The following is a 15,155-nucleotide window of genomic DNA, read 5'->3' as shown; positions in this document are numbered from 1 at the left end:
TTGACCTCTTCAGTAGACTAGACCATCGATGATGCTGGTATCATTCCCTTCAGTACCTAGCCCACCAGAAATGCTGACATTATATCCTTCCTCCCTCTAGACCACCAGGGATTATGACATATCTATCCTCCTCTAGTCCACCAGAGGGACTCACATTGTATCTATATTCCCCAGACCCCCACAGATGCTGACATATCCTTCTGCCCTAGACCACCAGGGATACTGACCAATTCTTCCCCTACCCTGGACCACCAGGTACCAGGGTATTTCATTACCCTAAAACCGGCCACACTATCTAGTCTAGAGCCAAATCTGGCAGCCCCTCAGCAGGTCACCGACTGGTTTGTGATTCTTATTCTGAACAGGAGAAGAGGATGACTACTATCAAGCTGGATGGAGACCACCATAGAAGCCAATGATCATGAATGAGAAGGCTGAGGACCAAACACAAGGACAGTGTCCATAGGGTCCCAGCCGGGAGCCAGGACTCTCTCAGTCCACGGTCCATTACTAGTCGCCCTCTTCCTCGCTCCCTTGTGTTCTGTATCTTGATGCAAATAAGGAAGGAAACGTCGGGCGAGAATAACAATCAGCCATTAAGAGCCTGGAGATAGGAAGAAGTGGGGACGTCTTGATGTGGCGGAGCGGAATGACGAGGAATTTCCTGTTGGGAGACGAGAAACAAAAATCTGTATATAAGACCCTGTGAATGTGTAAGATAAGGGGGCAGACCATTGAGGAGGGTCCCGGGGGTCCTGGACATAGAGATCTGGGCTCAGGACACCATGGAGTATGATGAAGCCGTGGACCGGGCCATATTGTGTGGGGACTACGAACACATCCCTACAGCAAGAGAGCGAGGAACGGTGAAGGTCTTCCTATGTGCGGACCCCCTGGGTAAGTCCATGGTAGGGACTAAACCACTGACGTATAGAGGCAGCGGGCGAATAAATCAGGGTGCCAGTCCCATCTGGCATTTCCTGCCCTTGCCATGATGTTGGGGCACAAAGGGTTAGTCTTCCCATTCCATCCTTCACTTGTAGGTTTTCTAGGTTATTTTGCTGGGATGATTCTGAATACTGCAGCGAATAATTATACCGCGTGGTACAGAGCGCCGAGCGGCAGCGAACGCCACCACAAACAAGGCAAAAAATAGCGCGAGGCTAAAACCTTCCCAGAGACATTTCCTCTAGAGAGAAATAGAACTGCACATTATTCCCTTTAAATAACCCTCTATTCTGGGACGTATATCGGCCGCACTGCGTCATGTGACCCGAGGACGCGGACGCCATTCCTGTAATATAAGGGAATGAATGGACACATCCCTCCATCCTCCACCACATCCTCAGCTTTTAAAGGGGAACTCCGTCGAAAATCTTTCTCTTTCGGACCGGTTTCAGAAAGTTATACAGATTTGTAATTTACTTCTATTTAAAAATAATGTGTTCTTTCCAGTACTTATCAGCTACTGTATGTCCTGCATGAAATGGTGTATTCTCTCCAGTCTGACACAGTGCTCTCTGCTGCCACCTCTGTCCATGTCAGGAACTATCCAGAGCAGGAAAGGTTTTCTATGGGGATTTGCTGCTGCCCTGGACAGTTCCTGCCATGGACAGAGGTGGCAGCAGAGAGCACTGTGTCAGACTGGAGAGAATACACCACTTCCGGCAGGACATACAGAAGCTGATAAGTACTGGATGGCTAGGGATTTTTAAATATTAAATTACAAATCTATAGAACTTTCTGGCACCAGTTTATATGAAGTGGGAAAAAAAAGATTTTCGACGGAGTACCCCTTTAAAGGATTGGTCCATATAAAGGGGAAGCTCCTGGTAATAAGCTGATAAGCTGCAGACAGTATCACACATAATAGGCTTAGATACACGGCTCTGGAGACTATGCTTGAATATCATAGACAATACAATAAATACAATACAATTAAATATAGACAGGCATCACAGTTCATCGGCTTAGATACACCAGGTTAGCAGAAAATGTGACACAAGGAAGGCTTAGATACACCAGCTCACCACAGAGTATCATACATAATAGGCTTGAACGTGGGGGAGGGGGGCATGTTGTCCTGTGTAAAGTACATTATCATCATACAACCACTTTTAACCTTTACATAGTTCTGTGGGCTTACAACATTGAAGGATCTTGCTACCTATAGACCATTAATCTCTCCATTGAGCTCTATGTCCACTCCATACCAGGCACAGCGCCAGACCTTTACTAGTGGCCGTACCTGGTATTACAGGTGACTCCCATTTGCTCAGCTGTACAGTGCTGTAATAGCAGGCAGAGGGGCTCAGTCCCCCCTTCAGTACCTAGTTATATGGCATCACTTTATAAGATGAGAATACCCTGTAAGGGGTCAAATACACATTTCTGCTTCTTTTGCTTCTACTTTTTATCGGACGTCAGCCGGACTAATGACAGATCGGCCAATCACAGTCCGACACACTGTCCGTCCTTATGTAGTCACATGACTTTTCATTAACGGAAATCACCAGCAATTATGCGGACACAATACAAAAACTTCGGAAGAAAGTAACAAAAAGAATTTTCATCTGCTTGTGCCCCATGATATTACCCAGCATGCATCTGGACGCATTGTGAAATCCATCATACCTACGAGCTATGAGGGATATGTAGTGTCCAATGTCACATTGCTTACAATATGGCGGCCTCTATCTATATGTATAGCTAATATGTAAAAATGTATAAGGCTGGGCTCACAATGCGTTTTTGCAATCCATTTTTTTCATCGGTTTTATGCAAAAAAAACAACAACAAAAAACAGATGAAAAAACGGGTGCATCTATGTGCATCCCTTTTTCTTTTAACTTCCATTAAAAAAAAAAAAAAAGATAAAAACTGTTCAAAACTGTTCAAAATTTTCTTTTGTGGTTAGTGCACACAAAAACGTGGTCAACCACGTTTTTTGTGTATGCTAAAATAAAATAATAATAATAATAATAATAATAATAATAATAATAATAAAATGGACACAAATGCACACGTTTTTTCATCAGTTTTTTTTTTTGGGGGGGGGGGTTTGCATTAAATGACTATAAATAAAAAAAGAATCGCAGAGTGAACCCAGCCTGACCCGACTATAAATTTTGTTCAGATTCCTTAAAGGCGAGAGCCTCTCTGCGCACCGAGGTCTACCCAAAGCTGAGGGACTACTGTCGCCACGTCCACGGGATGGAGTTCCAGGTAAAACCGATAACTGATCAATGGTGGAAACACAGTATTCAGCAAAATTCCTTTAATCCAACCCCTGATAATCCAGCAATATTTTTTAAAACCCATTGTCCCATTGATGTTGATTCATTGAAAATCCTTATAGTGTCAAAAAATGTCGTCTATATATCGTCCCATCAGGTTATAGACGGTTATCATGGAATTCATCCTGGTGACTTTTACAGCGCAAAAGTCAGAGAGATACGTCTGAAACTGCTGGAGGAATGTCTGAGGAGCTCGGCGGGGCCCTGCTTTATGGTAAGAAGGAGGCATCGCTCTGGATAGAGGGGATTTTTGGAAAGGGACAGTCTCATTTGTCCATGGATATCAAGTATATGAGTCTTCTGAGAAGCAGAACTCTTAGGTTTTCTCCATAAATTGGGGGGATTTTTTGTATGCAATGTTTCCCAGGCTCTCATTGGGGAGGAATATGGACGGCCATGTCTACCTGCAGAAATACAGTGTGAGGAGTTCGAGAAGATTCTTCATGTTGCTGAGCAACAAAAAGTCTGCACAAGGGTCCTACAGGCCTGGTACCACCGAGACGAAAATGCCATCCCACCGGCTTATACCCTGCAGGAGATGGGAAAATCAATACAATGGAAGCCGGGGCAGGTACTACTATTACAGCAGCAAATGTAGTTATTATAAACTTAGACTTAAACCGACTAGTGTCCAATTTTCTCATGAGAAGTCAGTACTATTATACTGCCACCTATGTACAAGAATATAACTACTATAATACTGCTCCTATATACAGGAATATAACTACTATTATACTGCCACCTATTTACAAGAATATAACTACTATAATACTGCTCCTATATACAGGAATATAACTACTATTATACTGCCACCTATGTACAAGAATATAACTACTATAATACTGCTCCTATATACAAGAATATAACTACTATAATACTGCTCCTATATACAGGGATATAGTAGTTATATTCTTGTATATAGGAGCAGTATTATAGTAGTTATATTCCTGTATATAGGAGCAGTATTATAGTAGTTATATTCCTGTATACAGGAGCAGTATTATGGTAGTTATATTCTTGTATATAGGAGCAGTATTATAGTAGTTATATTCTTGTATATAGGAGCAGTAATATAGTAGTTATATTCTTGTATATAGGAGCAGTATTATAGTAGTTATATTCTTGTATATAGAAGCAGTATTATAGTAGTTATATTCCTGTATATAGGAAGCAGTATTATAGTAGTTATATTCTTGTATATAAGAGGCTGTATTATAGTAGTTATATTCTTGTATATATGAGCAGTATTATAGTAGTCATATTCTTGTATATAGGAGCAGTATTATAGTAGTTATATCCCTGTATATAGGAGCAGTATTATAGTAGTTATATTCTTGTACATAGGAGCAGTATTATAGTAGTTATATTCTTGTATATAGGAGCAGTATTATAGTAGTTATATTCCTGTATATAGGAGCAGTATTATAGTAGTTATATTCCTGTATATAGGGGGCAGTATTATAGTAGTTATATTCCTGTATATAGGAGCAGTATTATAGTAGTTATATCCCTGTATATAGGAGCAGTATTATAGTAGTTATATTCCTGTATACAGGAGCAGTATTATGGTAGTTATATTCTTGTATATAGGAGCAGTATTATAGTAGTTATATTCTTGTATATAGGAGCAGTAATATAGTAGTTATATTCTTGTATATAGGAGCAGTATTATAGTAGTTATATTCTTGTATATAGAAGCAGTATTATAGTAGTTATATTCCTGTATATAGGAAGCAGTATTATAGTAGTTATATTCTTGTATATAAGAGGCTGTATTATAGTAGTTATATTCTTGTATATATGAGCAGTATTATAGTAGTCATATTCTTGTATATAGGAGCAGTATTATAGTAGTTATATCCCTGTATATAGGAGCAGTATTATAGTAGTTATATTCTTGTACATAGGAGCAGTATTATAGTAGTTATATTCTTGTATATAGGAGCAGTATTATAGTAGTTATATTCCTGTATATAGGAGCAGTATTATAGTAGTTATATTCCTGTATATAGGGGGCAGTATTATAGTAGTTATATTCCTGTATATAGGAGCAGTATTATAGTAGTTATAATACTGCCCCTATATACAGGAATATAACTACTATAATACTGCTCCTATATACAAGAATATAACTACTATAATACTGCTCCTATATACAAGGATATAACTACTATAATACTGCTCCTATATACAGGAATATAACTACTATAATACTGCTCCTATATACAAGAATATAACTACTATAATACTGCTCATATATACAGCAATATAACTACTATAATACTGCTCCTATATACAGGAATATAACTACTATAATACTGCTCCTATATACAAGAATATAACTACTATAATACTGCTCCTATATACAAGAATATAACTACTATAATACTGCCCCCTATGTACAAGAATATAACTACTATAATACTGCTCCTATATAGAGGGATATAACTACTATAATACTGCTCCTATATACAAGAATATAACTACTATAATACTGCTCCTATATACAGGAATATAACTACTATAATACTGCTCCTATATAAAGGAATATAACTACTATAATACTGCTCCTATATACAGGAATATAACTACTATAATACTGCCTCCTATATACAAGAATATAACTACTATAATACTGCTCCTATATACAGGAATATAACTACTATAATACTGCTCCTATCAGGGCAGGCTCCAGGTTTTTGTGGGCCCTTGGTCGAGAGAGCCTCAGCGGGCCCCGTTGTATAGCACACCTCGGACCACACCTACCAAATAAAGTTTGACAAAATACCGAAAAAAATGTAATCCAGTAACTCACAGGTGACGTCTTCTTTGATCTGAGGCGATCGCTCTCAGTTTCCTCTCCATCTTGCCCAGACCTCCATGATGATTTCTTCCAGCTACAATTCATCTCTTCAGAACCTGTCAGACAAACATCTTAGGCTCCGCACATTTCCAGCCACTTCCTTCCCTTTTTCCCACCCATAGGCTCCTATACAGTAGTAACTCCACTGTTTGGTGTCATGTGCAGTAAAGTAAGGAGGTTTGAAGGTCCCGTGCTGTGCCCCCATATAGTAATAATGTCGCCATGCTGTGCCCTCCATATAGTTCTAATGCCCTCTGCCCCATAGTAATGCCCCCTGCTCTGCCCCATAGTAATGTCCCATGCCCCCATAGTAATGTCCCTGCTCTCCCTCAGCACAAGAAAATAAAAAAATAAAATCATACTCACTAATCCGGGGGACGGGTCCTCTTCTCCCTTGTGTGCGCCTTGTGGATCCACCAGCAGGCGTGATGACGTCATCGCTCTGCGCCTGTTGGTGAGATCGCATCCATGCTAAAATGGACTAGAATGGAGGTGCTAGAAGGAGGTCGTCCCCCTGGACTCTGTATTCTGGCTTCTTCACCATAGAGCAGGCTAGAATGGAGTTACAATAAGAGACATTACATGAGGTATACCGGGGGGGACTACAACTCCCAGCGTGTCCAGCCTGTTATGGGAGATCAGAGGAGATTACAGGAGGAGATATAATAGGACTACAACTCCCAGCATGTCCAGCCTCTTATTATGGGAGATCAGAGGACATCACAGGAGGAGATTTAAGAGGAGTACTACAACTCCCAGCATGTCCAGCCTGTTATTATGGGAGATCAGCGGACATCACAGGAGGAGATTTAAGAGGAGTACTACAACTCCCAGCATGGACAACCTGTTATGGGAGATCAGAGGACATCACAGGAGGAGATTTAAGAGGAGGACTACAACTCCCAGCATGGACAGCCTGTTATGGGAGATCAGAGGACATTACAAAAGTAGATATAAGAGGAGGAATAAAACTCACAGCATACAGAGGGAAGGTATAAGTGAGCCCCGCCCCCTCATGTCACATGATAATGATCACAGGTCCTTCATCCACCTGCATCCTCTCCCGTTCTCAGCCCCGCCCCCTTATGACATCACCACAGGTCCTTCCCCAGTGCAGCAAACACGGAAGGTCCTTCCCCAGCTCCTCCAGCCCTCCCCCGGACCGCTCCCCCGGGTGTCCGGGCGTCGGTGATGCGGCGGGCGTCTGGCTCACTGCTCGGGCAAGTGTCGGGGGCCCCTTGGGCGGCCGTGGGCCCCGGCACTTGCCAGAGTATGCCAGGTGCTGACGCCGGCCCTGGCTCCTATATACAGGAATATAACTACTATAATACTGCTCCCTATATACAGGAATATAACTACTATAATACTGCTCCCTATATACAAGAATATAACTACTATAATACTGCTCCTATATACAGGAATATAACTACTATAATACTGCTCCCTATATACAAGAATATAACTACTATAATACTGCTCCTATATACAGGAATATAACTACTATAATACTGCCCCCCTATATACAGGAATATAACTACTATAATACTGCCCCTATATACAAGAATATAACTACTATAATACTGCTCCCTATATACAGGAATATAACTACTATAATACTGCCCCTATATACAAGAATATAACTACTATAATACTGCTCCTGTGTACAAGAATATAACTACTATAATACTGCCCCTATATACAAGAATATAACTACTATAATACTGCCCCTATATACAAGAATATAACTACTATAATACTGCTCCTGTGTACAAGAATATAACTACTATAATACTGCTCCTATATACAGGAATATAACTACTATAATACTGCTCCTATATACAGGAATATAACTACTATAATACTGCTCCTATATACAGGAATATAACTACTATAATACTGCTCCTATATACAGGAATATAACTACTATAATACTGCCCCCCTATATACAGGAATATAACTACTATAATACTGCCCCTATATACAAGAATATAACTACTATAATACTGCTCCTGTGTACAAGAATATAACTACTATAATACTGCTCCTATATACAGGAATATAACTACTATAATACTGCCCCTATATACAGGAATATAACTTCTATAATACTGCTCCTATATACAGGAATATAACTACTATAATACTGCCCCTATATACAAGAATATAACTACTATAATACTGCTCCTGTGTACAAGAATATAACTACTATAATACTGCTCCTATATACAGGAATATAACTACTATAATACTGCTCCTATATACAGGAATATAACTACTATAATACTGCTCCCTATATACAGGAATATAACTACTATAATACTGCTCCTATATACAAGAATATAACTACTATAATACTGCTCCTATATACAAGGATATAACTACTATAATACTGCCTCCTATATACAAGAATATAACTACTATAATACTGCTCCTATATACAAGAATATAGCTACTATAATACTGCTCCTATATACAAGAATATAACTACTATAATACTGCTCCTATATACAGGAATATAACTACTATAATACTGCTCCTATATACAGGAATATAACTACTATAATACTGCTCCTATATACAAGAATATAACTACTATAATACTGCCTCTATATACAAGAATATAACTACTATAATACTGCTCCTATATACAAGAATATAACTACTATAATACTGCCCCCTATGTGCATAGATTACATGTAGGTAATTATTATTGTCGGTATTGCCTATTATCGTCACTGTATATATGTTACATTGTATAATACCGCTATGTGGTCGTATGTTTTGGGTTTGTCCACAGATCACAGATACCAGTGACTCGGTGCATGTGGCTTCTCAGGAAATCAGACTGATCTTGTGTGCGATTGTTCCGCTCTGTGTGCAGAGAGGGATTCTGGGAGAGGACCAGGCACAGAAGTATTTTACATCAGGTAACATTCAGATTCATTCCCTGAATTCATGTAACATGTAGGAAACTACTTGCAGAAAGTGCTCTATCGCCACCATGTGGCTGATTTATAAAATTGCAGTTCTTCAGAAAAATACTCAGGAATTTCTCCACCCAAATGTATTTAATTTTCATGGAAAATCTGATGGAGAACGGTGTTGCTGTCTTCTTATTTTTATTGCTGGTCTTCAGGTCCTTACAGGGAACGGCCTAGAATTCTTTCTCGGTTACAGGCCCTCCCCCTATGTAGGATACATGCTATGTCAGTGCAGGGCTACCAGGTGCACGTATCACATTACAGCTGAATTTCTTTGCATTTTTAGCTCTTGAGGATGAACTTTTATTCGCCCTACAAAAAGCTCTGATACGTGATGCACAGAGAAGCATCTGCTACATACAAAAGGTGCCCTATAAAGCCATCCAGAAGCAAAGAGGACTATCTGAGGGCTACTCCAGGCTGTGCCACCTTCGAGATGTCTTCCTTCCAGCCCTGTCCTACTCCGAGGGTCTGCACGTCTACAGCACCACTACAACCTGTGACATCAAGGTGGGCTACACAGAAGAGAAGGAGCAGGTCTATGTGGAGGGACTGTGCAGACAGGTCTATGGAGACATGGTGAAGATCATTGACAGTCATGCCAGAAGGTGCCCCAGACCCCTAAAGAATGGCTCAGAGGAAGTTCTCCATCACCTCTCCCTATGTACCATGTATTCAGGCCTGCAGGAATATGAGTTCAGAGAAGAAGAGAGTATAAGAAAATATATACTGTATGATAAGTCCCGTAAATCGTTGGTCGTGTCTGGAGAACCAGGCTGCGGGAAGACCATCCTTCTGGCATCCTGTGGGAAGAAGGTAACGTAAGGACTCGAGAATCCTGGTTCAGTCTTATCAATGTCAGGGAAAGGGATTTCTACTTAAAGGAATTCTCCAGGAAACACTAAAGGGGCGACTTCTAAACTCCACCCCCTAGACCATGACCTAGGCATAAAATAGGGCAATAGTTTTACAGTAGTGTTGTTTGATGTACATGTATGTCTGGTCGAATAGAGAAGGTTTAGGAACTGAGCCTAACTACAACAGACACTTTCTTCCAGCAGCCGGGATCAGAGATAACTTTAAAGGCAGTCAACAGCAAGTGCAGCGACACAAGGCATTGTGCCACGTCATGTGATGTGTCATGTGATCAGCTCCACCTCAACACCATCATGGGGTGTCGAGCATGTTCATCATGTATATAAATAAATTTTAAAAAAAATCACTTCTCACGTCCCTAAAAAATATATTAAAAAGTGATCAAAAAGCATATGGGGGGAAACAGGGCAAAACTAAGCCAATTTTTCCAAAGAGTTAAAAAAAATTTTAGAAGTAGCAAAAAAACAAACATTTTTTGTCAATTTGGTAACTCTGTAATCATATTGACCTAAAGTAATAAGTTATCAAGTCCCTTTTTCCCACCATGAACTCTAAATATAACAAAAAACAATTGCGTAATTGTGTTTTGTCATCCCACTATTTTTTTTGTTGTTGTTGTTTGTTGCTTTCTCATTACATTATATGCTAAATTAAATGGAATAATTTAAAAACGGTATGTCCCATAAAAAACAAGCCATCATATATAGCCGTGTAGGTACATGTGCATGATTGATATCTAAAGCGTTTTTTTCCTCTTTTAGGTGTGGTCGTGGCTTGGAGACTTGGACCCTGTAGTTGTCATTCGCTTCGTCCCCTCATTTGGTGAACCTTTGACTCTGCGCAGAATGATAATGGGACTATGTCAACAATTGTCCAACATTTACCAGATCCCCATTCCGGCCTATGTAGATGATGTAACCATGTTGGTAGATTGCTTTCACAGTCTTCTTCTAGAACCTTCTAAGCAAAGACCTCTGGTCTTGATACTGGACGGAGTTGAGAACTTGATACATTACAGTGCAGAACCTTTTTGGTGGTTGCCATCTTCCCTTCCACAATTCACTAAGGTCATTTTATCTATAACCGAGGGCAAGTGTGAAAACCAAGACCAAGGCGGTCATGGAGACCAGGTCTTGCTCCTTCATGTGAGGCCAACCAGGAAGGAATGCAATGACAACTTGAAGATGAAACTCTTGAATAATGGGAGGAAAATCACTTCGGGTCAGCAGGTTTACGTCAACAGATCCTTGGGAAGCCATACCACCCCCTTGCAGATGCTCCTGCTCTTTAAGGAAGTCAAGGAATGGAAATCTCACCAAGATGTTAATAGTCAACTCCTGGGGGAAAATGCTGATCAGTCAATTAAAAGATTTTTCCAAAAACTTGAGACAATATATGGTTTTGAGTTTATATCCAGAATACTGAGTTATATCACTCTCTCTAGATCTGGGATCGGAGAAGTTGAGCTTGTCGATTTGCTATCAGCCGATGACATGGCCATCACCCAACTTTATCATGTCCATGACACTGTGGGCGTCTTGAGAGTACCAGACTGGCTCATTAAAAATATCTTACGTGACTTGAAGGACTGTGTTACCTACAGAGTCGTGACGGGATATAGGTTGCTATGGTGGACAAATAAAATTTACCAGCAGGTGGTGGCTCAACGATATCTGAAAAGTCAAGAAGTCATTTTAAAGTTACATGCAAGTATGTGCGACTACTTTGGAGGCCGTTGGGCAAATGGAAGAGCTAAGTCAATATCTACAAACCAAAGAAACACCATGCAACCAAAAGAACAGAACTTCAAATCCATTTCTGCCATGGTCAATGGACTTGCTAAAATTTATGTCGACCGTCAACTTCCATCTCAACCATGGTCTTTCAGTGGTCAACATATGGTCATCCACAATATGAGAAAGGCCTTTGACCTTCCATATCACCTGAAAGAATCTGGCAAACTGGTCAATCTCTACAATGATGTACTGATGGTGGTGTCGTATTATAAAACCCTCTTAAATACCGGTCACATAAATTTGTTGATCCATACTGTAAAAGATGCAGCCATGATACTGAAGAGACAAGAGGTCTACCTCATCTATGACATGCTCAAAGAAACAAGGTGTCTCCTGAATGAGAATCCCAATGGTTTTGAGATGATCATGCAGTTAAACATAGTTCCCCTTGTATTTCTTCATCCTTGCCTTTCGAGGTTTGCCAAACAAATATTTAGTGAGGCCATGAAGAAGTCCTTCCTGATCATCTTGAATTCAGCCCAATTTATATTGCCTCCTACTAAAGTTGAGTTCCAAGAGACATCAAGGGTTGTCACCATGTTGGAGATGGCAACAAAATCTCAACTACTTGTAGTACTTCATAGTGGTAGGGTTTATACCTGGACCAGAAGAAAGAAACCATCTTTGGTATATGAACTACTAAAGGACATGGAGGTCACTAGTGCTACTTTAGAAAGCACAGATCTACATCTGGCAATGTTCACCAGTCAACGGTCAATTGTGCTTCTTGACTGCTCATCTTGGACTTTTCTTAAGGAAATTACCCAAGATGCCCAGACCATTCCTCAAAGTTATCACCTATCTCACTCCATGTTATTTGTATGTTTCGAGAATTCTCCATTGATACGCATCTACGCTGCTCCTTCTGGCGATCTTCTTAGAGAAGTCACTTTTGCCCAAAACATCACTTATGTTGCTTGCGTCGGTGATGGAGACAACATTGTTATAGGCCTAGCCGAGGGGATTATTATTTATGATGATAATATTTTATCAGGAAAAATTCATTTGCAGATGGACACTTCAAAAATTGGTATAAAGGATGTGTATATCCATGAATCAGATGTGTATGTCGTCAATGTAGCGGGTCATCTCTGGATTTGGAACATAGCAGATCCTTCTAAGCCAGAACTTTCAGATGATCATGATTCTGATGATGTCGACAATAATGTGATATCTACAGACTTTTCCACTAAGTACCTACTAGTATGTACGTTGACAACGCTTGATGTATGGGAAACGTTAACATTGGAGAAAATTAGTTTCCGACCTCCCCAGAAAGGCAAATTTCTTTCTTGTATTCTGTCCCGGAGTGAAAAACAGGTCATTGCTGTCTTAGAGACTGTCCCGTCACTCTTTGTTTGGAGCATACAGAGTGGACAATGCATTTCAGTGATTGATGTCCAGTTGGGGGCAGTCACACAACTTACCAAGAGCCTTCAGCTAAATTTATTGGGGGCAGTAACTCAGAGTAATTCGGTATTATTGTGGGATTTGGAGGCTATTGCCAGTCCATTGGCCTACTTTAAGACAGGTAGACCAATAAGATCAATACTCCTTTGCTCTGAGGAAGGCAATGCTTACACGTCAGATGGTTCCGATGTGGTTTGTCAATGGAACATCCCTAGTTCTAAAATGAAGGCCCTTTTTAAGCATAAGGATCCGGTAGATATCATCAGCATAACCTCTAACGGAGAGTTTCTCATAACATCGGTCACATCTGAAATTTACGTCTGGGAAACGGATACAGGAATCAATAGACATTGTGTCCAATGTATGTCTGTGTCTCAGTTGCTCATAGTTCCGAATAGTAATTTTGTGGTTACTATGTGTACAGATGGAGTTTCTAGAGTATGGAAGCCCATAACCGGGGCTACGGTTTGCAAAATACGCACCCGGCTTAGCCAGGCTGTCGTTACAGACGAAGGAACATTTGTTGTAGGCCTCAATGATAATAGACTCTTCGCCATCAGTTTATGGTCTGGTTATGTAAGTAAAGAGTTTAGCTCTACTAAGGATAAGGACTCCATTGTGGCTTTTCGGTGTTTACGTAACAATCCAGATTTCATTGTCTTGATGACCTCAAGTGCAGAAATTTACACATGGAACATGGTAGAAGAAACATTCTGCCACTTCTCCAAGGTGTCCATTCCATTACCAGTCCTCACATGTCTCTTCCAAGTCTCATCTGATGGAAATGTCATGGTCATCACAATAGCTGAAGAAGTCAACGTTGTCCGTACTGTTGACCGCAAACATTGCATCTTGCGTAATGTCACCTCTATTTTATACCAACACTTGACCAATGATGGTCTGTACTTCATTTATATCCTTCACAACAACCCTGTGAGTCGCTGTGACTGCGACTTCCATACACACCCAACCCTCAATGTGATGGAGACCATCAATGGAAGGCGGGTCGCCCACTGTCACCTTGGTAAAATGCCCTGTGCCATGACCGTGTCAGATGAGGATGGGACGGTCTGCATTGGGTTTGCAGATGGCAGCCTTGGCCTGTACTCTATTACCGGGAAGTGGAAAGAAAATAATAAGATTGAAACTTTCCTTACTTTTTGCAATAAGGAAGAATCCAATGAGGAAGCATCTCTAGTCAATATCTATAAGGGGAAAACATCTGCGGAGATATCATGGAGAGAATCCAATAGTCCTGACTCCTGCCTTGACTGCTCGGGAGAGGAAGAAACTCTATCGGATAAAGAATAGTGTTTTATAGGAAGATGTTCTGTGAGAATATTCACAAACCTATTCCAATCGGACTATATTACGGGGGAAAAAAAAAAAATTTGTCAGCACAAAATTGAGGAAGATTCTGCTGCCCCCTGGTGGTAATTTAAGGGAACTGTAAAAAGTCACAGAAAGAAACAAATACTTGAAATGATGTGTTATGTTGTGCTGGAACATTCAAGCCTATCTCTGCTGAACTGTGTATCTAAGCCTTTATTGTGCAATACTTTCTTACACGTGCGATACAGTCTACTGAGCTGGTGTATCTAAGCCTATGATGTATCATACTATGTGCTGTGATGCTATACTGAATCCTGCCATATGTGCTTGTGTCTGCTGAGCTGTGTATCTAAGCCAACCATGTGTGATACTGTCTACTAAGCTGCTGTATCTAAGCCTGTCATGTGCAATACAGTCTTTTGAGCCACTGTATCTAGGTGTAATATAACTAACCCAGTGTCAGAGCTTCACAAGTCTACACCCCCCCCTCATCATGGTACAGTCCTCCAGGGATGGTGTGCCGCTAAGATGATGTGGGATTATTCACTATGAGGAAACGGGTGTGGGGAGAGTAATGAAACCATTTAAGTATAACAGTCTC

At 40.5% G+C, this 15,155-nt stretch overlaps 2 protein-coding genes across 2 annotated transcripts; both read left to right on the top strand.

Annotated features, from left to right (window-relative positions):
- Window positions 1-578: 578 nt before the first annotated feature.
- On the top strand, window positions 579-3,894 carry LOC138794124 (NACHT and WD repeat domain-containing protein 2-like). The gene is made up of 4 exons (XM_069972893.1): window positions 579-897; window positions 3,137-3,225; window positions 3,394-3,510; window positions 3,664-3,894. Exons 1-4 carry the CDS (start codon window positions 786-788, stop codon window positions 3,892-3,894), a joined length of 549 nt encoding a protein of 182 aa, XP_069828994.1. The 5' UTR covers window positions 579-785.
- A 5,822-nt stretch (window positions 3,895-9,716) lies between these two features.
- LOC138794123 (NACHT and WD repeat domain-containing protein 2-like) lies at window positions 9,717-14,533 on the top strand. Its single transcript, XM_069972892.1, has 2 exons — window positions 9,717-9,956; window positions 10,778-14,533. Exons 1-2 carry the CDS (start codon window positions 9,717-9,719, stop codon window positions 14,531-14,533), a joined length of 3,996 nt encoding a protein of 1,331 aa, XP_069828993.1.
- Window positions 14,534-15,155: the final 622 nt, after the last annotated feature.

This window comes from Dendropsophus ebraccatus, chromosome 5 (assembly GCF_027789765.1).
Source record: "Dendropsophus ebraccatus isolate aDenEbr1 chromosome 5, aDenEbr1.pat, whole genome shotgun sequence".
Lineage (NCBI taxonomy): Eukaryota > Metazoa > Chordata > Amphibia > Anura > Hylidae > Dendropsophus > Dendropsophus ebraccatus.
This window is presented reverse-complemented; position numbering and strand designations above follow the sequence as displayed.